General features: G+C 30.6%; 1 protein-coding gene across 1 annotated transcript in view; it reads left to right on the top strand.

Annotated features, from left to right (window-relative positions):
- The window catches only part of NaCP60E (Na channel protein 60E), a 934,708-nt gene that overhangs the window by 877,429 nt on the left and 29,902 nt on the right, over positions 1–27,377 (top strand). Inside the window, exons 24-30 of the mRNA XM_075359144.1 lie at positions 2,065–2,219; positions 4,224–4,357; positions 13,430–13,623; positions 17,761–17,963; positions 22,083–22,355; positions 23,425–23,644; positions 25,481–25,620. Of these exons, the coding sequence (XP_075215259.1) occupies positions 2,065–2,219; positions 4,224–4,357; positions 13,430–13,623; positions 17,761–17,963; positions 22,083–22,355; positions 23,425–23,644; positions 25,481–25,620 (1,319 nt within the window). The remainder of the gene's footprint in view (positions 1–2,064; positions 2,220–4,223; positions 4,358–13,429; positions 13,624–17,760; positions 17,964–22,082; positions 22,356–23,424; positions 23,645–25,480; positions 25,621–27,377) is intronic.

A 27,377-nucleotide genomic window follows, 5' to 3' on the forward strand; every position in this document is an offset into this window, starting at 1 on the left:
TAATTTTCAATCAACAGTCAATGTTCCCACATTTAAATTGGCTACAACAGTATTTAATAATTCACCTTTATAAGTCATTATGAATAGACATAAATTAAAGGTTATGGTCAGCTTTCAGATTTTTATTGTACTATCTAATATTAATACTGCACTAATCTGTCAAGTTGACAACTAATCACATACATATTTACTAGATTCTTAAATAGTTATCTTAAATATTCACAGTACAGTATATTATTCTGTTTACCAGTATATTATATATGTAAATATATTATACTTTTTCAGATATTTTTAAAATTCGCAAAATTATAACAGTAGTAAAGCCTAGTGAATTATAACAGCTATTGCTATAATAAACATAAATTATACGTTTATTTATTTACAAAACAAAGTAAGTATTTTTTTTTACATAAATTTCCAATCTCAATAGAACAAAAAAAAATAAAGATATGAGAAAATTTTAGGTTTATTATTCTAACCCTTGGTCTTCTGGTTGTAGAGAATTCAGGAAAAGGAGTTTAGGTAAAGTGAGAGGTTTTATTATACATTGAGTCAAGGCTAAAGGTATCCAAAAGTAGTGGGCTATATTTAGAAAACCAGTTATCATAATCTCTTAAACATTGGTTCAATCGACAGGAAATATCTCTAAGATTTGTTCTGTATATTCTCAAAGTCAGCGGAATTATGCATGTGCAGGCAAACCAACTCACAATGCAATTTTAGTCAGTTGAGATGTGAACTCCACAACAGAAGTTCAGTGTGTGCTTTTGTTAGCGAAGTTTCAATCAGTCAAGTGTTCAACGGTGTGTACGCATTGAATAGAATATATCGATCCTCCTACATCCAAGTCAATCTGTCAGTGGGATATGACTTTAAGAGGGACTAGAAGCATAGTTTCAAAAAACTGAAAATCATCCAAAAGTTTCAGTTAGTGATGAGACTGAGGATTGCGTACTCAATGCATTTACTGCCAGTCCTGGAAAGATATTAAATGGGCTAGTTATAAACTGCAAATTTCTTGTTCCATTGCTGAAGGCATTGTTTACAATAATGTCCGTTTGCAAGCATACAAGTTACAGCTCCTTCATCACATTAAACAAATGATCATTGGCTACAATATCAGTTTACTATAGAGATAATGCACCATTTTACAAACTCCTAATTATCTTGGTACAATATTATAGTGATGAGGGAACCTATCATATGTGCAGGAAAGTTTAAAAAAACAGTTGTTGAATTTGGGGTACTGAAAACCTCCATACAGTAAATCATGAAAAATGAAAGGGACACACTGAAAATCAATGTGTAGTTAGAACTCCACAAAAATGGCATCATCAGTCCGTTTTTTCACAGACCCCACTGTGACAGGACATGTACCTTGAGATTCTTGAGAAATTTGCTGCTCAAATTCCTGCAGGCTACAGTTCCCAACAATATGATGATCCACCACACTTCAACGAGATGTTACCATGTTCTTGAACAACACTTTCTTCAAGATGTCGGATCGGACAAAGAGGTCCAACTACATGGCCACCTAGAACTCTACATACAACTCCTTTGGACTTTTTTGTTTGGGGATTTATTAAAAATTGTGTGCAACAAAGAGATTTGGACAATTTAAAACTATAGAATTGTTGAAGCTGTTAGTCCAATTTCATCACAGATGCTTCTAAACACCTGGCAAAAGTTATATCATCTAGACATCTGCCGAGTTAAAAAAAAATGCATATATTGAAGCTAACTTACCTACATTAAAACCTGATGAGTTGCTGTGTTTATTAAAAAAAAATTATTTAATTATATTAGCTGGTTCACTCTTAATATAAGTCATTAGTTTTGGTATCTTTAGCCTGAACACTCTTTATGGTGTGTGTATATATATATAAACATATAAAATGTGTGTTGTTTTTTTTTTTTTTTACTTATTTAGTAGTTGACTTAGTGAAAAATGATAAGGTATTTTATTATTTTAAATTAAGATTTTATAAGTTCTTATATTTAATGATCAAATATTTAGTTAATTATTAATAAAGATTAATAGTTTTAATTGTCTTTTTTTCTTAGTATGAAGGTGGAGTATTAGAGATGTTTCTTACAGAAAGTCAGAAGCATTATTATACAGCTATGAAAAAACTTGGTCGAAAGAAGCCACAAAAAGTGATAAAAAGGCCTATTAATCAGTTCCTAGCAATGTTTTATGATCTCTCTAACTCAAGAAGGTAAATTCATCATAGATATGTTTCAAATAATTTCTAGTAAATAAAAAAAATTGTTATTAATTTAGAAATTTCAAATATTTATATCATAATTTGTTCTTATACTGAGAATTTGGCATGATTTATAAAATATGCCAAATTATATGTACTGATAATTTTTATTTTATGAACTTTTTTTAATTTATGTTTATGCACTGTATGTGCAAAATTTAAAAGTGTAATTTTTAACCCTTTGGATAGTTTAAAGTTGTAAAACAATATTACTATGCTTGCAATATAAAACAGTATTATGTAAATGTGCTACATTAATTATTATAATGTATATATTATATATACATTTATTAATATATATCCTATACAGGACTGTATTTTATATAAATATCAGAAAAACCAGTCATCAAAAATTAAAACAATTTGATATTTTATCTATGATAAATTACAGGCAAGGAATTCTATTAATAATTTGTAAATGTCAAATGGTGTATAACTGTATAAATAGTGTTCTAAGAAGTGTTCTTAAAAAAGGATTCTAAAAGTGTTGTGCATAATTTACTAAAGTTGTTTATTCCTCAACTAAAGAAAACTTTATCAAAATCTTTGAATCTTAGTAGTTTTTGTTCATCTGTAAGTTTTGTCTTTTAGATTACCTACGTGGTAAAGAAGTAACAATCTTACAGTCACACTTTACATATTCAGGAAATAAACATTATTAATACACTATATAACATTATGTTTTGAAATTACTAACCAATTACATTTTTTTAACTATTTATTTTTCCACTGAAGATCCCAGATAATGCTGGAAAAAATTATAGAATCAATCGGCAAAAATTGGATTCAGACTGTTTTAGCCACTCGTTTCATTATTTTCAGAAGAGTAGGTAGTAAAGAAGGGAATTTACTCCCTTTCCCTTACTAGTAACAAAAAAGTGAATGAAGTGACCTTTATTATTTTTCTATATTTCCTTTAAACCAGTGGCGGCTTGTATTTAAAATTAGTGGAGGTGCTGCTCCAGAAAATATTTTTTGGGCCTTTTCAAGGCCATAGTTAAATAAAGTTTTCTATAAAATAAAAGAACTGAAAAAAATTAATAAATAGAATAGTTAGAAGCAGGATAATAATCTAATTCTACATTATCACATTCAAGAATATGGTACATAGTTTTTAAGCACATTGTGCTTAAAAACTATGTACCATATTCAAGCCATGAAGCCATTCAAGTGTGTTTTTGGAAGATTTGGCAATATCAAAGAGCCCTTGCTTGTTGCCATCTTCTGACCATTACTGAAAAAACAACTAAACCACTTTCATATTCCTTCCACCAACTAAACTAGAAAAGGGAATGAACAAAGAACGTTCCATACACACACAGAGTTAAAAAAACTACCTTCCATCATCACGCCAGTGTAAGCACTGTTGGAGTGACAGTGCTCTCTTTCCCTCGCAGCCTGGTGTGCAGCTTCCTATGTGCACATGTGCACAACAGCTAAACACCACACTGCTGAAACTATGAAGCGCACGGTTCCATTAAAATGTTTTTGTATCTTTTTCATAAACTGGGGAATGGCTACTGACATTAGGCTTAAGGATTATATATTGTCCAAGTATAAAGAAAGAATTAAAGAAAAAAGGACTCATTATATAAAATTTTATTGATAATATCAAGTGGAAATAGGCGTGCTGCTGTTCAACAGTGCCTATGTGTGAGCCGCCACTGCTTCAAACATAATTCTGAAATCTAATAGCTAAATGCCTTTCTTACCTTCCTGAAATTGGTCTTTATTTAGAACATTATCCAAGACCACTTCTTAGAACTATTTATGTTAGAAATTGTCCTAATGAATATATAAGAAACTGGAAATCTCAGAGAAATTTTCAGTTTTGTCATTAAACTTTTATTCCTTAATCTTGTAATTCCTATGTAACACTGTTTGTTTTCTTTTTTAATTTATATAATATTTTACATAAATATGTTTTTAAGAATATATTTATAATTTTGGTTTCAGATTTGAAATCGCAATATTTGTTCTAATATTTCTCAATATGTTGACCATGGGAATTGAACATTACAATCAACATCATGCTATATTTTTTATATTAGAAGTTAGCAATGCATTTTTTACTACAGTATTTGGTCTAGGTAAGCCTTATTATTTTTATATAAAGTAATAAAATTGTAATTTTTTACAGGTAAGTAATTTCTTATATATTTCAGTATATTTATTTATTACTAAATAGAACTGTTTTATAGGAGATCCAGTTGTATACATACACAAAAAAATCTGATGTGGACACCACATGACTTTCTTGTATGCCTATTAAATTACATAAACACATTTTTTGCTGCACTTTATATAAACTTATTTCATTTGAAAGTGAGATACGATCCTCCAATTCTTTAATAAAGTGTACAGTTGCACAGAAAAATGGCCCTAAAAATTTCCTTATCATTCTATATTAGTTTATATATTAATTTTGTTTCACGTCACTCAAGTAGATATATGGTGTAAGTGTGAACTTGTTGCATGCGTAACCATGCACACATTGGTTTGAATGTGACTTCATATACATATATTTTTTTTTTACTTTTTTTTTTTTAATTTAAATATATTGATTTATTAATAATTATTAACCTCTGATTGTAAAAAGTTTTGAATTAAAATGAAAAGTATGTAAATATTTTAGTTCACTAATAAGTTCTGATTTTTTTTCATATTTTTTTTTGTACTGTTATTATTGAATTATTATTTATTGTTAAAAATTCTTTACAGTCAGAAGTTAATAAATATTAATAAATCAATAAATTTAAATTAAAAAAAAAGTTAAAAAAACTTACTAGACAACGTCTGCCCTTGGCTGTTGAGCCATTTGGCGATGCGCTGACCAATAAAGGTTGCTTTCTGTGAACTTCGGGCTCTCATCCAACTGGGTGTGAGCCAGAGCCAGACAATCTCTCAGGTGATCAGCAGCCATTGTCCTGCAACCACACAGTGGACGCTCAGGAGGCTGCAGTAAATGGATGCAGTGAAGGTGATAGACAAGAAAGTGGTAGCCAGTTTTTAATCAGAAGGCAGCTACGCACACAGGAGGCCGGGGTTCATAGGACCGTCAGAGACCAAGTTCTCCCACTACCTACCAACAGCCATCTCAGAGAGGCATTGTTCATTCCATCTGTTGACCACCATGTCCACAAGAGCCCTGGACGAACACAAGGATGTGGGTAAACTAAGTTGTGGTAGAGTCGTTCCTAACTTGGCTAGTTTATCAGCCTCCTCATTTCCAGGTATGTTGACATGCTTGGGTATCCACTGAAACATCAGTATCCACCTGTGATTTCCCAGGCTTTCCAGTCTTCTTCTACACCCAACCATCCTCTGGCAGTCGTTTTGAGTGTTACGCAATAGATTATGTATAGCGGCTTGGGAGTCGACCAAAAACGCTGCTTTCAAAGGAGAAGCCGACGTGCACTGCTTTAACTTCGCTATCATAGTTACTGAGGGGGGCACCTACGGCTATACTCAGCCACTATTTCTCCACCATCTGAAATTGAAGATCCGTCAGTGTAAACGTAATCCATTCGTCTTCTGGAAATTCCTCATGGATGGTTTATAGGGCTAGCTGCTTCAATTCATGTTGTGTGAAGGTGAGTTTGTAGCGAGCTCAAAGTAAGTGATTGAAGACGTCCTGGCTCGTGCACAGAGGTGCAGTGTTCACAGATGTAATGTCATATTTCTTGTAAGTTTCTCACATGCAGTGAGTGGAGCCATTTGTGTTCTCAGCCTAGAAGTAGCTTGTTGGTAGTTGGTCCATTGATGCTTATAGACTCGCCTAAAATGCTCCCAGAATCTCAATGCTACCCTTTGTTGGCATGGTTGTAGGAACTCAATCTGAGTCTGCGCCTCCATGTGTGCAATAGAGGTTGGACTTAGCAGTATCTATGATTACCCTTAAGGCCGTATTTTGTATGAGGTTGAGCTTGCTTAGTGTGATAGCGCTGGCTGTGACCATCACTTCGCTACCGTTTACTAGCACAGGGCGTATGTACTACTTGCAGGCTGTCTTGAGAACATCCTGATATGCACCCCACTCTGTGGTTGTCAGTCTTCTTAATAGGTGGGTTCTTTTTGCCTTTTCCACACAGTGGTCCACATTGGACTGCCTCATTAAACGTCTGTTCAGTTTGGATTGTTGTTTCAACCGCTTCAAAAGAGGGGACGTTATCATGAGGGTTATACAGGTCAATCACAATAAAGTGTTGTCCATTTTTCCACACCTCGACCTGAACGGCTTCGAGCTTGTCATCATCTTCCATTTCATTTAACACTCGAAGCTTTATTGTTACTTTTTTTTCAACTCCATTGAATATACCAGAGGCAATTTGTCGGGACCTTTTCATAGTAGTGATTGCGTAATCATTTGTCTGATAAAACTTAGCAGTTTCTGTGGCAACTTCTGCTTCGTTGATAAAGAATAAATCCACGTCTAAATGGTAAACGTTTCGTTTGAATTCTAAAAATATAGTGTTGTTAAGGCCTCCGGCACTCCAATAAAGGATACAAAGGCTAGTGCCAGAGCTCTTAAAAGAGCTGGTCTGTGGAAGGTTCTTTGAAGACATCTGAATGTAGTCAATGTGGTAAAGGCGAACCTTGTGTTGATCGTTGAGATTACGCAGGGGGCACCACAAGCAGCCGATCAACTTCACCCCCCCACCAAAAAAAAAAAAAAAAATTATGTGCCTCTTCCCCTTGTAAGATCCAAATATTTCATTAATTAAAATTTTATGTAACTATAACTGTGGAACCAATGAAAATAAGAACCACTTATGATATCGTCGAAAAGCTCTCATCGAGAGCTTGTTACTGCAGATAAGAGAAAGTCCAAAATCCTAAGTTTCAAAATTGAAACCCCGCTTTATTTAGAGGTCTGTTGTATACACATTTTTGGCCCAGTCTATTTCAATCAAAAGGGGAGGTGTACAACTAGATGTGACAACAGTCCTAAACAAAATTTCAACATTCTACGGCTAATCGTTTTTGAGTAATGCGAAATACGTACATACATCACACCGAAACTAGTCAGGATTCAGGGATGGTCAAAATGGATATTCCGTACTTCTTACAAGGAAGCAAAAATTAATAACCAACCTTAAGAAAAGAAGGATATGGCGTCTAATCAAAAAATCATTAACTAGATTTTTTTTTGACAAATTTGTTTTTCACCTGAAAGAATCGATTAAGATCTGGAATAGTTTTAAAATAATTAATATTAAATAAATAGTAATAAATATATTATTTTCAAATTGTTTTTTTTTTTAATTTCGCAAATATTTTTATAGGTGAACGTATGTATATTTGTTTTGTACATATTATTAACTGTGGGATAAAAAAATTACACAGATTTATTTCAGATTATGATTAATAGAATATACGACCTAATTTGATATCACGTTTGTTTTGAATGTGAAAGCCATAACATTGCAAATTATTTATTGTTTGTAGGTAGAAACTGATGAGTTAGTTTTTCTGTATTTATAAAGATGTATGATAAATAATAAAACAATATATATATGTCCGTATTATTGTTTATAAACAAAAGTAACTTCTGTATGCTTGTCTATAAGTGCATGCAGAGATTTCGGCTTAAATCTTCTGCGATACGACTAATAATTTATGAAAATCACCAACAAACATAATTTCTGATTTGTTTTAATTTTAATTATTCAAATTTCAGGTCTAATTAGGAAGCAGAGCATAAAATCAAAATGAATGTTATATTACGTCATAAAAATCCTCGGGTTAAAAAACAGGAAATTGCAAACAAAACTACAGTGAATAATAAATTCGATAATCATAGAAGTTGATATTTAATTTAAATCTCTTACTGCGAAAATACAAAAACATTAATTTATCTACTACAGTGTTGACAATTTAACTACCAAAAATAATTATAATTTCTTAGGCAATGCCAAAACATAAATTAATATTCTAATACTAATGTACATACACCAATTTCTAAACATCATACATTAAAATTTTATAAACTCGGAATGCAAATGTCCGAACTTATTTTTAAAATGTTAAACCAAGTTTTCTAATAAAATTCTGACCAAGTTCGATTATATATCTCAATTCAAATGGTCCTATTTTATTAATGTACTGAAACTTGTGATTACTCAGTCAAGCTGTATTTGTGGCCTAAATGCAAAATTTCCAGGGTCTATTTCGTACTTATTGCGATTCTTTAGTGAAAACTAAATACTCCTACATATCATCGTGGAAAATCAACAACATTAGTTTTTTTCTGACAAATATCGTGTATCGACCAACTTCCCTCGCGGTGAATAATACAAATTAAACACCGTTGTATGCAGTTCGGTGTTTTCGACTCGTAAAACAAATGTGTGAAATGAGCTATAAATTTATTAATTTTATTCTCAATTGCAAAATAAACTAATTATCCTACAAATAATTGATTGGTATAATTGATATTGGATAATTGATTGGTTCATTAATTTGTTAAAGATATCGCACTTGCGAAAATTTAAAAAGGGAAATGGATAGGGTGAATGTGGATATAGTAGGAATTAGTGAGGTTCGGTGGGAAGAGGAAGGCGACTTTTGGTCAGGTGATTTTAGAGTAATTAACTCAGCGTCAAATAATGGGCAAGCAGGAGTAGGTTTCGTGATGAACAAGAAGATAGGGAGGAGAGTGGAGTATTTCAAAACGCATAGCGATAGAATCATTGTAATAAGGATAAAATCAAAACCTAAACCGACAACGATTGTTAACGTTTATATGCCTACAAGCGCCCATGATGATGATGAGGTAGAGTGTGTATACGAAGAGATTGATGAAGCAATTAAACACGTAAAAGGAGATGAAAATTTAATAATAGTTGGAGATTGGAATGCAAGCATTGGAAAAGGCAAGGAAGGAAATATAGTGGGTGAATACGGGCTGGGCAGAAGGAATGAAAGAGGGGACCGACTTATAGAGTTTTGCACGAAGTATAATTTAGTAATTGCCAACACCCAATTTAAAAATCATAATAGAAGAATATACACTTGGAAAAAGCCAGGCGATACTGCAAGGTATCAGATAGATTATATCATGGTTAAGCAAAGATTTAGAAATCAACTCGTTGACTGCAAAACTTACCCTGGAGCAGACATTGATAGCGACCATAATTTGGTAATACTGAAATGTAGATTGGGGTTTAAAAACCTGAAGAAAAGTTGTCAGATGAATCGGTGGAATTTAGAGAAGCTTGAGGAAGAGGAGGTAAAGAAGATTTTTGAGGAGGACATCGCAAGAGGTCTGAGTAAAAAAGATAAGGTAGAAAATGTAGAAGAAGAATGGGAGAATGTTAAAAAGGAAATTCTTAAATCAGCAGAAGCAAACTTAGGCGGAATAAAGAGAACTGGTAGAAAACCTTGGGTTTCAGATAGTATATTGCAGCTGATGGATGAACGTAGAAAATATAAGAATGCTAATGATGAAGAAAGTAAAAGGAACTATCGGCAATTAAGAAACGCTATAAATAGGAAGTGCAAACTGGCGAAAGAAGAGTGGATTAAAGAAAAGTGTTCAGAAGTGGAAAGAGAAATGAACATTGGTAAAATAGACGGAGCATACAGGAAAGTTAAGGAAAATTTTGGGGTACATAAATTAAAATCTAATATTGTGTTAAACAAAGATGGTACACCAATATATAACACGAAAGGTAAAGTCGATAGATGGGTGGAATATATTGAAGAGTTATACGGAGGAAATGAATTAGAAAATGGTTTTATAGAGGAAGAAGAGGAAGTTGAGGAGGATGAAATGGGAGAAACAATACTGAGATCTGAATTTAAGAGAGCATTAAAAGATTTAAATGGCAGAAAGGCTCCTGGAATAGACGGAATACCTGTAGAATTACTGCGCAGTGCAGGTGAGGAAGCTATTGATAGATTATACAAACTGGTGTGTAATATTTATGAAAAAGGGGAATTTCCGTCAGACTTCAAAAAAAGTGTTATAGTTATGATACCAAAGAAAGCAGGGGCAGATAAATGTGAAGAATATAGAACAATTAGTTTAACTAGTCATGCATCAAAAATCTTAACTAGAATTTTATACAGAAGAATTGAGAGGAGAGTGGAAGAAGTGTTAGGAGAAGACCAATTTGGTTTCAGGAAAAGTATAGGAACAAGGGAAGCAATTTTAGGCCTCAGATTAATAGTAGAAGGAAGATTAAAGAAAAACAAACCAACATACTTGGCGTTTATAGACCTAGAAAAGGCTTTCGATAACGTAGATTGGAATAAAATGTTCAGCATTTAAAAAAAATTAGGGTTCAAATACAGAGATAGAAGAACAATTGCTAACATGTACAGGAACCAAACAGCAACAATAACAATTGAAGAATATAAGAAAGAAGCCCTAATAAGAAAGGGAGTCCGACAAGGATGTTCCCTATCTCCGTTACTTTTTAATCTTTACATGGAACTAGCAGTTAATGATGTTAAAGAACAATTTAGATTCGGAGTAACAGTACAAGGTGAAAAGATAAAGATGCTACGATTTGCTGATGATATAGTAATTCTAGCCGAGAGTAAAAAGAATTTAGAAGAAACAATGAACGGCATAGATGAAGTCCTACGCAAGAACTATCGCATGAAAATAAACAAGAACAAAACAAAAGTAATGAAATGTAGTAGAAATAACAAAGATGGACCACTGAATGTGAAAATAGGAGGAGAAAAGATTATGGAGGTAGAAGAATTTTGTTATTTGGGAAGTAAAATTACTAAAGATGGACGAAGCAGGAGCGATATAAAATGCTGAATAGCACAAGCTAAACGAGCCTTCAGTAAGAAATATAATTTGTTTACATCAAAAATTAATTTAAATGTCAGGAAAAGATTTTTGAAAGTGTATGTTTGGAGTGTCGCTTTATATGGAAGTGAAACTTGGACGATCGGAGTATCTGAGAAGAAAACCTTAGAAGCTTTTGAAATGTGGTGCTATAGGAGAATGTTAAAAATCAGATAGGTGGATAAAGTGACAAATGAAGAGGTATTGCGGCAAATAGATGAAGAAAGAAGCATTTGGAAAAATATAGTTAAAAGAAGAGACAGACTTATAGGCCACATACTACGGCATCCTGGAATAGTCGCTTTAATATTGGAAGGACAGGTAGAAGGGAAAAATTGTGTAGGCAGGCCACGTTTGGAGTATGTAAAACAAATTGTTGGGGATGTAGGATGTAGAGGGTATACTGAAATGAAACGACTAGCACTAGATAGGGAATCTTGGAGAGCTGCATCAAACCAGTCAAATGACTGAAGACAAAAAAAAAAAAAAAATCGCACTTGCTGTTAAAATTATTGCTAATATGTTAATTAATCGCCTTAATCAGTTTCTTGTTTGCATTAGTCAAAAAGTACCAGATTTATAGAAATATATCGTTTCCCATATTAAATTGAAATCGTACAACATATATTTACCATTGGCTGTATATACATCTATAAATACTAAATAACAAATGGATTTGGATAGGTTAGCTATTTTATCCTAATTGGATAAACTAATGGTTATGACAATTCTTTCTCTTGTATTTGATAAAAATTAATTGTTGGCTGAATGGTTCTCAGTCTTTTTGTCTGATAAAATGAACAAAATGATAAATTTAATGTTTTATGTGAGAGTAATGTTAACAGTATTCAGAGGTGGTACGTATTTTATCGGTCAAAATTTGTTGTATTCAATTGGTAAGTTTTATTCACACATTATGATTGGTCAAAAACAGGGATTATCAATGATTGGAATTTACTACCTAATAATTGTTCAGTTCCTTCAACATTTTTGATTGGTGTGAAGTACTGAATTTTTGATTGGTCACTCGTATTCGTACTTGTGATTGGTTAGGAAAATACTGTATGCTGATTAGTTTATTACTGAAGTAATCTGTGGCGAAGGTGAAACGTAAATGTTATCTGCGATATGCAAGGATGAATGTGTATTGATTTATTTTTTTATCCGCTTTGCTTTGGGAGGACTAGAATCGTGTTTACAATCCATTCTTATTAGCCAACCTAACCTAACTTTAATTCTTATTAAAGTTAGGTAACTTTAATTAAGATTTTAAAAGGTTCAATAATTGTGTAGTTAGATACGTCATACTGCTATTCTTTAAATAGCTTTAGACAGGATGAACCAATTTTTTTCAAGCTTGGTCAACAGATAAATAAATAGAGAATTTTTCATGTATAAATTTTGTGCAGATTTTCTGAGGCAGTGAAAGAATTTTGCAAATTTTTTATTTTCAACTTTTTGCTAACGTGATTTAGAAGAAATCTTTCTTAGCAAAAAATGTACCCTCTTAGGTTGCACATATTTAATTTTATTTAAACTATATTTAATGAAAACAGCATAAAGGAAAACCTTGAAATCATCCTAGAAACCAGTTTTTGAAATACAGTTTCAGTTTTCAGTGCCAAGAAAGTATCAACTCCAATAATCCATTCTTTTTATTTTACTTATTTATGTTTTTTATTTTTTATTTTAGAGGCAAAGTTCCTCTAAAAATGCTATTTTAAGATTTTCTTAAGATGATTTCGTAAATAAAAAATTCATTGTCTACATAGACAGTTAAAAATATTTTTACTTTTTACAGTATTATTGCTCAATATTAGATTATTGCAGATAATGGTATATAGTCATTATTAAATATTGATTTACTAAAATCAGCACTCAAATAAGATTTAGTAAATCTTCTGGCTTGTTTTTAATTTGTTACTGATGTCTAAAACTTACAATTTAAAATTATAATTTTTTATTTTTAAATGTAGATTTTTAAGTCAGTTTTATTTTTTTAAAGTTTATTTTTTCATTTTAGTTATTAAATAGTTATATATTTTTTTCCTGCTGTATCATTCTCTTAAAATTTTTATAGTTTTTGCTAACTTTAGACATGCTACAATAATAATTGGTTCTATCATATCCTTCTGGATATTTTACTTAGACTGATGGGTTTTGATATTTGAATGTTTATGAAGCATTGTACAAAAACCTCTGCACCAGTGTGGGTAGACATACTTTCACAAATCTATTTAACATATGCATTTTATGTATTATAACATTTTAATATCCATTCGCTTTAAATGTTAAATTGTGTACATAATCTCTTATTTTTTTAATGTTTATTTTGTTTATTTATGTGTTACAGAAGCAATTGTAAAAATAATTGGACTGCGATATCACTATTTCACAGTACCGTGGAACTTATTTGATTTTTTGTTAGTTTTGGCTTCAATTTTAGGCATTCTTATGGAAGATATAATGATTGATTTTCCTGTTTCTCCTACTCTTCTTCGTGTTGTCAGAGTCTTCCGTATTGGTCGTATACTTCGACTTATTAAGGTAGTTATACTGTAAACTTAGTTTTTATTTTTATAACTAATCACTGAATAAAATAAAATGAAATTTAGTGTAAATTATTTTAAGTTGAATTTAGTACTGATATGGTTAGGAGGAGGTTTCTGTTTAAAACGAAACGTGAGAGGGGTCTAGCCTACACATCAACTATCCATAAGTGCCACTCATGTCGGTCACAGACATTTCCATTAATGTTCAGTAATGTTCATGTCAATACTGTTTTTTAGTAGTGTATATTTTGTGATGCTTTGCTGCCACTTCACGTCTGTCCAGATTTCTTGTCATAACCCACTATCAGTTATATAACAATTATTATGACATACTGTAAAAGGCCATAGCACTTTCTAAAATCAAGAATTGTTGCACCATAATAAATATTGATATATCTTTCATCCCACCTGTAGTATGATAAATTATGGCAATAAATTTCTTTTACTTTTTTGGCTCTTCAAGCAATTGTTTACTACACCGTTTTCTGTATTGGTTTATAAATTTAAATAACTTCATAGCAGGATCAAAAGTGACATGAAATAATGAATTTCATGTTGAGAAGATTAAATGTTTACAGTTTGGAATGTATTTACAAACAATTCTGACTAGTTATAACTAATTATATGTATAACTACTGAGTATATATATATTTATATAAGTATGTATATTATTTTGTATATTATTTTTTTTCATACATATATTATTTTATAAAGTAGGTAAAATATAGGAAAACATAACTGTAGAAAAACAGTCACTAAAAATAAAATTAGAATATATCTTTAATAGATACTTATTTACTAAAGATATTTTAAAAGGTATCAGTAGAAAATCAATATTACACTTATAATTCTGATTTTCTGAAAGGAAAAAATGGTAGCAAGAAGTCATTGCCCCTCTCATCAGTGTTAGATTTGTTAATTTACTTTTATTTAAGAAATTGGAAGTATTCTGTTTGTAGTAAGTTAAACCAATAAAAGATAAAAATAAATTGAGTGCAAATAAACAAAACACTTTAATTTGGGAAACATTTTTCATGTGGGATTCAGAATTACAGAGTTTGGAAGGAGTAAGAAAAATAATTAACTGTATCAAGAATTGCATTTAATCAAAGAAAATGTTTATTATTAGTATGTAGTTAACTCAGAAATATATAGAGAGCTGTATTAAATCATTATATTACATAGAAAAGAAATGTAAACACCAAGGTAAAGAAAAGGACAAGGGATAGTATCTTGTAATAGATTTAGATGCAAAAGACATGTATGTTAGATATTGTGAATAGTGAAGATTTTAAACAGATTAAGAGATAAAGGAAAATGTGGGTTGTAATAAAGCACAGAAATGGATTTGGATGTTGCACCCAAAAGAAGAAATTCAGAAATTCTATTTACTAAACTATTTTTTAAAGCAAGTTGAAGAATAAGGAGGTGCCAGAAGTTCAAAACTGGATTACATAAAGAAAATCATGAAAAATATAATCAAACATAGATACAACAAACACAGAAATAATACTTATTTACCAATAGAGGATAACCTGGTTTAATTGCGAATTTTATATGGTGAATAATAATTTCTAATTTATAACTACTATATTGACTGCCAAAGAGCTTACCAAATGAATACTCTGATGTGCAATGTTTTATTATAACATTTATACTGAACATCAAAGTCAATGTAAGCTCAATCAGAAAGAAAAAAATAAACCAAGAGAATTCTTCCACAATAATGTGTAATCTGTAAGATTTACAGACAAGAATCTTTCTGCAAATTGTTCCTAGTAGATCCTTCAACACCATAAGAACTGCAATTACAACCAACATATTGAAAGATGTAGTAACTACTCAGGAAATTTCTCTGTCTCAGAAAATGGTACATATACTAAAAGTATCAACAGGTTGTCAAAAAGTATAAAACAGGAGAACAAACACCAACATAAAGAATGAATGTCATCATTTGGATTCTTATTAAGCAGAATTCCAATGCCAGTGGCATGTTAAATATTACCTTTCATGCTGATGACTTCTGGCCACTATCGATAAACTAGTAATATAAGCAAATATCAAAGTAATTTAGTTATACATTAATTCTGGAAGAAATTATATATATTTATGTATAACACATATAATGTATAATATATGTATATACAAGTAGTATATGATATATTGTACAAAAATCTCTGCTCAGTGCGGGTAGACGTACTTTCACAAATTTATCTAACATATGCATTACAAATATTATAATATTTTAATATCTGTTCACTTTAAATGTTAGTTTTTATACATAATCTCATATATTTTTAATGTTTATTTTGCTTATTTATATATAATTATTTTGATAATAACATTATATATTATACGAGGTGCGACAATAAAGTAATGAGACTGATTTTTCTTTGCAAGATGTGGCAACCCTGCAGCTTGCGTAGGCACACCATCTTTGACCTTGGTCTATAAGCTACTTCTGGTCCAAGCGGCACATTGATGTAACTGCTCAGTCGTGAGTTGTGCTGTAGTAAGTGAACATGTGTTTGTTTCTCTCGTCACAGAAATGAAACCGCAAAATATTGCGCCACGGTATGCCATTTCTTTAAGCGTTAAATTGGGTGAAAACGCGACGACAACTTATGGTAAGCTTCAGAAGGCTTTTGGAGAGGAGGTTATGTCAAGAGCTCAAGTTTTTTGGTGGCATAACATTTTTAGTGAAGGCAGAACGAATGTTTAAGATGAAGACCGTAGTGGACGACCATCAACCTCACGGACAGATGTCAACTTGACCAGAGTGCGTGAAATCGTACGATCTGATCGAAGATTATACGTGAAAATTATTGCAGAAGAACTCAACATCAATCGAGAAACGGTTCGTCTAATATTAACTGAAGATCTTGGTATGAGAAAGATTTGTGCAAAAATGGTTCCCAAAAATCTGACACAACAGCGAGCAACACGGAAAAATGTGGCAGCCGATCTGTTAGAGCAAACGGAAATCAATCCAGATTTCTTGAGCCGTGTTATCACTGGTGATGAAGGTTGGTTTTTTCAATACGATCCAGAGACAAAACGCCAAAGTTCGCAATGGTGCTCAAAGGGAGCACCCAGACCAAAAAAAGCTCGCATGTCAAAGTCAAAAGTGAAATGCATGCTTGTGTGCTTCTTCGATTCCAAGGGAATTGTTCATAAAGGTGGGTGCCTCCTGGTCAAACAGTTAACCAATATTTCTACAAAGAAATTTTAGAAAGACTTCGTAAACGAGTTCTTCGTGTCGTGCCAACATTGCTAATAATTGGATTCTGCATCACGATAATGCGCCATCCCATACTGCTCTGTCAGTACAGAAATTTTTAACATCAAAACAAATTTCAGTATTACCACAGCCACCTTATTCACCAGATATCGCTCCGTGCGACTTTTTTCTATTTCCAAGAGTCAAAATGGCGGTCAAGGGGACACCATTTTCAAATAACACAAGATGTCCAAAAAGCTGTGACGAGGGTCTTGGAGGATATTACAGAAGATGAGTTCCAGAAATGTTACCATCAATGGCAGAAGCGCTGGAATAAGTGTGTGCAATCAGAGGGGAACTACTTCGAAGGAGACAACACTAAACATGACTAAAACGGTAAGCAACATTTTTTTTCACATCAGTCTCATTACTTTATTGTCGCACCTCGTATATGCATATAATACATATAAAATGCATTATATACATAAAAAATATGTATGTTGTTATTAAGTATGTGGAAGCAATCACAGTACAGTGTAAGGAAAAAAGTTTTTTCATTTCCTATTAATACATAACCCAAAAGAGTAAAATTAGAGAATTACAATGAATTAAAAATGCACAAAATGACCAGTCTTCATTATTTATTGATTTTAAATATTTATTTTTCCATTACAGCTAATAACTTGTGTATTTGTTATTTTGTTGGTGATAAATAAACTGCATTCATGTAAAACTATTAAGCAGTTTCTTTTTGTTAGAAACTGTGATTAGTAATCAGTTAAATTCCACTTTGAATTTATCATTTATTTACTTTTAAAATTTTGAAAAATTAGTAATGATTTAGCGAAACCTAATGTTAATAGTATACCATAAAAGACTATGATTATAATGTGATTCTTTTTTCTGACATAGGCTGCAAAAGGAATTCGCAAGTTGTTGTTTGCACTTGTTGTTTCACTACCTGCTCTGTTTAATATAGGTGCTCTTTTAGCACTTATAACATTCATATACGCTATAATTGGCATGTCTGTTTTTGGACATGTAAAACAGCAGAAGGCTCTTGATGATATGGTTAACTTTGAGACTTTTGGACGTAGCATGCAACTACTTTTCAGGTTTGATATAATTATGAATGTTTTTTATGTTATGCAATATTTATTTTAAGTTGAATAAGTACATTGCTTGCATTGTGTGAGATAATTATATTGCTGCCCAACACTCAAAAAAAGCGATAATACATATACACAAACCAGTAAATCAAAATTCAGTTACCAAACTGCTGGGAGACCTTAATAACACTTGCATTAGGTAAATTTAATAATGTGTTCATTAAATATAAAAGTTATGTAATTTAATAATACAGAAAAATGTATTTGATAGTTTTAAATTTAAAGTAACGGAGACAGGGTGTTCCCTGTCTCCGTTACTTTTTAATCTTTACATGGAACTAGCAGCTAATGATGTTAAAGAACAATTAAGATTCGGAGTAACAGTACAAGGTGAAAAGATAAAGATGCTATGATTTGCTGATGATATAGTAATTCTACCCGAGAGTAAAAAGGATTTAGAAGAAACAATGAACGGCATAGTTGAAGTTCTACGCAAGAACTATCGCATGAAAATAAACAAGTAGAAAACAAAAGTAATGAAATGTAGTAGAAATAACAAAGATGGACCACTGAATGTGAAAATAGGAGGAGAAAAGATTATGGAGGTAGAAGAATTTTGTTATTTGGGAAGTAGAATCACTAAAGATGGACGAAGCAGGAGCGATATAAAATGCCGAATAGCACAAGCTAAACGAGCCTTCAGTAAGAAATATAATTTGTTTACATCAAAAATTAATTTAAATGTCAGGAAAAGATTTTTGAAAGTGTATGTTTGGAGTGTCGCTTTATATGGAAGTGAAACTTGGACAATCGGAGTATCTGAGAAGAAAAGATTAGAAGCTTTTGAAATGTGGTGCTATAGGAGAATGTTAAAAATCAGATGGGTGGATAAAGTGACAAATGAAGAGGTATTGCGGCAAATAGATGAAGAAAGAAGCATTTGGAAAAATATAGTTAAAAGAAGAGACAGACTTATAGGCCACATACTAAGGCATCCTGGAATAGTCGCTTTGATATTGGAAAGACAGGTAGAAGGGAAAAATTGTGTAGGCAGACCACGTTTGGAATATGTAAAACAAATTGTTAGGGATGTAGGATGTAGAGGGTATACTAAAATGAAACGACTAGCACTAGATAGGGAATCGTGGAGAGCTGCATCAAACCAGTCAAATGACTGAAGACAAAAAAAAAAGTTTTAAATTGATTACAGTAGAACTTAATTTAAGTCAAAATTTATAAAAGCTTCATCCAAATCTGAGCTAGCTTTTAATTCATAGCTGCAACTGGAAGCACAGTATTGTGGTCCTATTGGCCATGATGCTGTTTCAGTTAGGTATCAAAAGATCTTTGTTGTTTATTATGTAATTAAAGTATGTTGTTAAATAGCAGTTTTTACATGAAAAAAACTAAATAAATATAGAAAGTTTTCTTTAGAAAATTATTTTCATGTAATTTTTTTATGTTCATATATTTTAACATAAAGTCAAGTTAAATACAGTTTTAACATGTATTTAACAAGTTAATACATTTCTTGCTTTTTTTTTTATGCACCTTTTTAAGCACCCCTATGGTAACCGGTCCCCGCCGTTAAGCAAACGCAGTTCCCATAGGCATGCCGTGGCAGCAGACTACCACTCCCTAGCTTGGCCCTTCTACTAGGGCTTCTCCCAACGGGGTTCCCACAGTATCAACAGAGACCACAGACATCCCTCTTCTGGCATGCCCATGACCCCCTCTCCCGCTGGGCTATCCTCCCCATCCTTTCCTATAATGGGCAACATGTCCTCTACATGTCCCCATTACTCCTCGTGACCCATCTCGTTACCTCGAGGGTCCCCAGTGCTTCATCGAGTAGCACCGACCCACCTTCCTCTTACATGTCAGGTGGACCTTCACCCTCTCCAATACATTTCTTGCTTAAGTCAATTTAACAAAACTACATAAAAACAACACTGTAAATGAATAAATACAATTTAACTCTTAACACATTCTTCATATATACAATAAACAGCAAAGACCCTACAAAATCTAACTCAAACACCAGTACCACATCTATAGTAATAGATATTTATAGCTTCATTAAGAAGCCTCTTCAATCAAGCTTGATTGAAATCTAACTCAATTAGGGTTTTTAAAGCTTCCAAATAAAGTGTACCATATTTGATATAAAAACTAATCATCGATTTTTGAACATCTATATCATGAATGCCAAAATGTTAAATGAAAAAGTATTATATTTTTGTACAAATATTTTTCCAAAAAAATACACAAATTAAAAATTATTTTTATTGAACATTGCAATATTAAAACAATATGTATTTTGTTAGAAAAGAATTTAAGGAATTTATTTTATAATAGTAATACCAATAACAACCTTTTTTTTACTTATCAAGAAGTTTTACAAAGATAAATAAACACAAAGACCAGGGACCCTTCTTCTCCTTTTTTTACATATTTAATCCATTCTTACCTTTAATGTCGTACCATTTCTGTTAATTTTTTGTTTAGTTTAGTTTTTCTATATAAAATATAGCACCATGCACTTAACACTGAAGCTCATAGTTCAGTAGTTAATCATATTTTCTTATTTTGGCAGAATTTTTTAAAGTTTCGTTAATTTTATTCGCTTTTTTGTAGATTATTTATCTTTCTTCTTATTCTTAAAAACTTTTTTAATTTTACACCTGTTTTTTCTTTTTAGTTTCGATGAGCTTTCTCTCCATAATTTTAAAATAAACTAAATTTCATCAAAAATATGTTAATTATTTAATACATCTTTCCTTGTCTAGAATTTTTTTCTTATGTATATTTTTGTATTTCCTCTTTTCCTAGAACAAAGTGTTTTATTTTCAACTGTTTATTCGCATGTTCTTTTTTATGGTAATCTTCCTTTTTTCCTTTCGTTGTAGATTTAAACTTGTTTAGACTTTTTTAAGTTGTTTTCATCCTTTTAATATCGTGTTATTAATTTTTTCCTTAAACATTTTTTTTTGCATTTATGATATATAAACAATTGCAATTAACCCATTTAGTCACATTTGCATTCCCTTAAATACAAGGATAAGAACAAGATGAATAAAGATGGTTCATTTTCAAAAGATTTGTGGGTACACAGGATGGGAGTTCCTTGGTCAGTACTCAACTTCAGAACCTTCTAAATAAAGGCGTAGACACCATCACTCCACCATGGAAGATAGCATAAAGATAAGATTATAGCATTTAACAGTAACATATACACTCAACATACATAACAAGGGCCTTTTGCTTTGTTATTTATAACAAACAAACCTTGAAAAGAATATGCCTAAATAGTTAATACAAAATCTTCATAGTTAAATAAAAGTTAAAAAAGTTCATAGTTAAATAAAGTTTTGAATTAATTCTTCATAAACAACATTTGTGCCCAAAATGTAAATAGTGACTAATAAAGAATAAAAATATCAAGTTTTTTTATACAAAATACTACATAAATAATTAATGCATTCCATTCAAATACTTAATTTTATGAGAACAAAAAAAGTAATAAATAAGTAAGTAAGTAATGAATAAGTAATCTTAATAATTAAATTCCTGCTGAGAAGGATAATGGATTGGTTGTAATTTTTTTAACCAGTGATGTAAGAGTAACAAGAAGCCATATGATTTTGGCAGTAAACCAAAATACTAGTTGTATGACTATTGGAAGATATTGAATTTCATTACACATAATATTTTTAACTTAGAAATAAAATAAAATAAATTATTTTGAACTCATAGGATTTCACCTTCTTCATTTACATATATTATAGCTTCTAAAGTTTGTCATTTATTGATAAATTACATATTGTAACAGATATTGTGTCGTGTAATAAATAAATAAACATCATATGTTAGTGACTAAAAATACAAATATTCAGAAACATAAATGTCAGGATTTTCAAGATAACAGCATGTAATATTTTATGTTTAACTGCATCTTTATCCATAAATTTCATAATAATTATTATTATAACACAGTATTATAATTATTATTACACAGTATTAGCAGATTGATGTTTACTGTGCATTGTTTAAATTTAGCTCTTCGCATCAGAATTTTTAATCAATCATATAAATTAGTTTTTATTCTTTATTATTTGTTTTTAGGCTTATGACGTCAGCTGGATGGAATGATGTATTAGAATCACTCATGATTCAACCACCTGACTGTAATCCATCATTCAAAGATCAACCGAACGGTGACTGCGGTTATCCTGTTATTGCAATCACATATTTTACTAGCTTTATTATAATAAGTTACATGATAGTTATTAATATGTATATTGCTATTATACTGGAAAATTTCAATCAAGCCCACCAAGAAGAAGAAATAGGAATAGTAGAAGATGATTTAGAGATGTTTTATATTCGTTGGTCTAAGTAAGTTCATTAAAATGTTTTTTTTTTTTAAACTGTTCTTGTTATTCAATGTATGAAGCAAGTTCAGAAATTAATACCATTAAACTATTATAAAGTAACAATTACTTAATTTTACATCATTTATTTTCTTATAAGAAAATCTGCATTATGCAATATTTTTTTCAACATATTTTCATCGGGTATTATTTTCTGTACCTTTTCCTTAGGGCCAATTTCTAAATACTCATTTCATAAATTGATTGAAGGCAGCCAATGATATACAGTTCTTTTGATGTCATCATCATTATCCACAGCACTGATTGTTTGGAATCACTTCAGATAGAGGAACAATAGAAACTCATCTAGTTCTTTGTTCTATATGGGGATAACCTATTTGTTCCTAGCCAAATAACTTGATGAGTTCTTGGTATTAGTCAATAGCATGTGACCAACTAGTATCAAGAAGCAACACAACATCCCAAGACTGAGCACACCTTTTTTTATAGCATGAAAATGAAACTTATAAAATCTTAAAATGAATTATTTTAAGAGATGCACAAAATCTATATTTATGACAGATTGATATCTGTTCCATGCTTCATACTTGCAGATTTTCTTATTCAAGAGTTAAATTGTCTCAACCAGTTTCTCTCCATTAAATTGTTTACTACATATTTCACCATAATTTTCAGTAAGAAAAAAAGGGTAAACAGGCAAAATCAATGAATCTTATTGTCTTAAACATTTAAAACATACGAATCATAAACGTAAAAAACCATTTCTGTAATGGCATCTAAGGACATTCAATGGGCATGTGCACAGAAACTGTGATGTACTCCAGCAGCTAAATATGGAAATGGTACTAACTCTTCAATCATGCCTTATTTCAGTTTACAATCAGTACTTCAAGTGCCTTCCAAGTGAAGGAAACTTTGAATAATTTATTAATTCTTTTATTTTTATGACTTTAATAGGTTGGGTAAATATTAACGCTAAAATTAGCACTCTTTCAATTGGTGATAATGTTCATCTCTGTATTCTTTTTTTTATTTTTATTATAAAGTAATAATATTGTTTATTTTTGTTTCAGATTTGATCCACATGCGACACAGTTTATTCGTTTCGCTCAACTGTCTGACTTTATTGCAAGTTTAGATCCACCACTTGGAATTCCAAAACCAAACATAGTTGCATTAGTAAGCTTTAATTTGCCTATTGCTCGTGGAAATAAGATTCATTGCCTTGATATTCTTCATTCACTTGTTAAACATGTACTTGGACATGTTGAAGAAACTGAAGAATTTAAGAAGGTTTGTGAATAATTATTTTGTAAGGGTAAATACCATTACGTCACTTTTCAAAACCATAATGTAATCTTTAATATTTTTCCTTTGTTAAAATCCACTGTAATAAATGATTGAAGGATTAAATTGCTTTATGTTAAATGATAAAGATAGTACAATCAACATATATTGTTTTATTTTTGTTATTATGTAACGCTTTAGAATCACTGGTCAGATTTACACTGAAATTTTTTTATTGTATTAATTTAACTTATGAAAGGTGGTAAGACAGTTAGATACCTGAAAAAGAATATTGACTAGTGAAAGGAATTTTAATAATACTTAAATTACAAAAAAGAAAACAAACTAAGATAGACATCTAAAGCTGATTGGCACAAGCACAGTCTTCATGAAAAAAGAAGTCTTGCTGTACCAATTATAAAACTAGGAATTATATTTTAATTCTAGAATATATTTGATTGAAGTTGGCTTTTATAGTACTGAAAATGGTCAAATAAAGCAGAAAAGCAAAGAAGTAATATCACAAAGAAAGCTTGAAAACTAGATTGTTTAATATAATCAGGATGAAGAAATTTTAAAATGAATAGGAAAAAAGAGAAAGTTATGGTAGAACCCTAGCAAGAGGTGAATTAGATTGGTGGACCATATATTAAGAGAACCATGTTTTGTTAATTTGATAGTAGAGATATGTAGATTTGCAAAAACTGTACAGGAAAATAAAATTTTAAATTAATGAAAGAGATACTGTAAAACTGTAAGTAGACGAAATGTTTTGAGGTTAAAGATTAGTGTACAACAAAAAGAAGTTGAGAATCATATCAAACAGGTCAGATTAATGATTAAAAAAAAATATAAGAAAATTGTTTTTTTTTTTTTTTTCATTTAAGAGGAGCTAAATTATTTTTCAGAGTGGTGTAAACAAATATTATAAAGTGTAAATAAAGTGTAAACAATATTTTCATTGTGGTGACATTTGATTAAATCATACTTGGGTGATTAATTAAGTCATTATGTATTTAATGACTCACACCTGTAATTTTGTATTTTGAAATACAGAATTTTTTTATTACAGTTAATTTAAAATGGATTATTCACATAACAAGCTCTTTGATAAAAAATCTGTTTCTTTCTTTTTTTATTTATTTATTTCACAATAAAACATTTGTAGAATCTAATAAAATACTCCTAAAGTAGAAGATAGTTTTTAAGGTACTGAAGAGGTTATTCTAAGTATTTTCAGTAGCAATTGGAGGTTTAAATAGAGCTTGAAAAGAAACATATTTATGTAAAACATATCTTTAATTGTTTAAAAATTGCAACTTAAAATTGAAGATCTTAATTGCCATATAATGTTAAATGAAAAAAAGTCTTAATTTTATAATAATTTTGATCACATTGACAAAAACTTAAAAATATCATATATAAATATCTAAAATTCTATTAAGTAGCAGCACTTTTAAAAATGGGCTGAATAACTTGCAAGTCCAGAGATATAAAGATGAATAACTTAAAATATGATGAAAATTAATTAACTGAATTAATTAATTTCAGCCATGTTTTTTTTCCCATTATAGGTTGGCAATGATATAAACACATAAATTATGCAAAACTATTAATTTAAAAAAATAGAACAACCAAATGTAACAAATATAAATTTTTTTTAAATTCAAAGTGATCTTTAGTGTCCAGTCACCAAAGAAGGATTGAAAATAATTAAAATTAGTTAATAAAACTGAATTTAATAGATTTCATTATGAAAAAATTACAGATTAGATTACACAACATTTATTTTGGTACATAATAATTCTCTTAAATTTTATCATATTTATTTTAATTTCACAGCTTCAGGATCAAATGGATGTAAAATTCAAGAAACAGTTTCCTACTAGGAAAGAGTTAGAGATTGTCTCATCAACACGTATCTGGAAACGGCAAGATAAAGCTGCAAGACTAATACAACGTACCTTTAGAGAATATAAAAGGTAAGTGAGGTATTTTAAACTGCAGTATTATTATTTTACAAAGAACAGTACCATAAAACTTTTATCTTTAACATCTAAGATTTATTTGTATCAATATTTTTATAGAGAAGAATAATATGCCGCCTGATTGCTATTAAACAAAATCTAACATATCTTAATGACCCATCCTTATTACGGAATTAGTAGCGTTCCCTTTCATTTCATTTGCCCAGATATAATAAGCAATTTTGAATAACCATATTAACTCATTATGCTCCATTGAACAAATATACAAACCACAACATACATCCTACCAACAATGAATAATGCATTTCTTTCAGGTGCAGAACATAATTTCAAGTTATAAGTTGCTTTTTGTTGTTTAATTTTACTTCATATTTTGCTCATTTATTTGACATAACCTTACATTATCTTCTTTATTCATAATTTTTACTTAAAGCATGTTGTTAGATCCTAGTCTTTTAGACTTTAACTCTTGTAGGAAATATGTTTTATTAATTTATATCTAAAATTTGATGAACTTAAGTTTAATTAAAAAATATAAATTTGTATAATTTTATTGTTTATTGCTACAGTAGTTTGCATACAAAATAAATGCTTCTGCTAAACTGGAGTTAATATATATAAACTTCTCAGTATTAGATTTTGTGGATTGGCTGTTTAATTTATATATCTAACTATAGTTTACTAACAGGGCCAGATTGAGAAGACCCATCAATACAATTAGATGGAAGTCATCCATCTTGACTGATTCTATAAAAGAATGTTTTATCTTAATTATGAAATTATGAAGATATTTTCTAACAAAGAAATTAAATTTAATTAATGTTGTATCAAAAATAACTGGATTGCCATTTATTACAATTTAGTTAAACATTATGATTTTGAATAGATCAAACTAATTCCTCTCAGTGGAAAGTTTAATGTGCTGTTTGGCAGAAACATTTTGTCAGAGCCACTTTGGAAAACTTGAAACTCAGTCTTTCAATTCTTATCTAAAATTATGTGATTTTTTAAAGATAGCTAGTGAAAGACTGACTGAAAACTGACCATGCATCAAGAAAAACTGAAGTTTACCTAACCATCTGAAAAACTACTTTCCTTCAAATTAGGCTTCTTCTGAGTAGATATATTTGTGCTAGTTCTTCCAGTATTGGAAACATTTTTTCATATTCCATTTTCTGGATATTCAACACATACTCCATTGCATTTGTTTGATCTCTGCTCTATCCTAAAATCTTATCCTTTTGAGTGGCATTTGAGTCTTAGAAAGAGCCAGAAGTCACTGACAGCCTGAATCATGTCTTAGAAGAAAGCTACTGAACCTATGCAATGCAGTCTTTCACTGGAAAAGTCTAAATGAGTTGTTATCTGTGGACTGAGCATTATCATGATTAATGAACCAGTCACAACTTTGTCACCAATGTTGTCACTTCTGTCCAACAGCATCTTGTAGGTAACAGAGACAGTAAGATAGCACTTTGTTGATAGTTTAATTTAACCTTCACCATCATTATTTTACTAGATCAAAAATCTTAATTACTGTTTCTGATTTCACCATTATTTCCATATTTTTATTTTTAAATACTACTTTTGAGGTAAATTTGATAGGAAATCATACCACATAACAGCACAGTTGCAATCACATCATAAAAATTAATAAATCCCTCCAAGTTGTATTACAATAATTTATTTCATATTATCCTATGTAAATTATACTTATTACATACAATATGGGTGAAAATTGTACAATCGGA

This window comes from Lycorma delicatula, chromosome 3 (assembly GCF_047948215.1).
Source record: "Lycorma delicatula isolate Av1 chromosome 3, ASM4794821v1, whole genome shotgun sequence".
In the NCBI taxonomy this organism is placed as follows: Eukaryota; Metazoa; Arthropoda; class Insecta; order Hemiptera; family Fulgoridae; genus Lycorma; species Lycorma delicatula.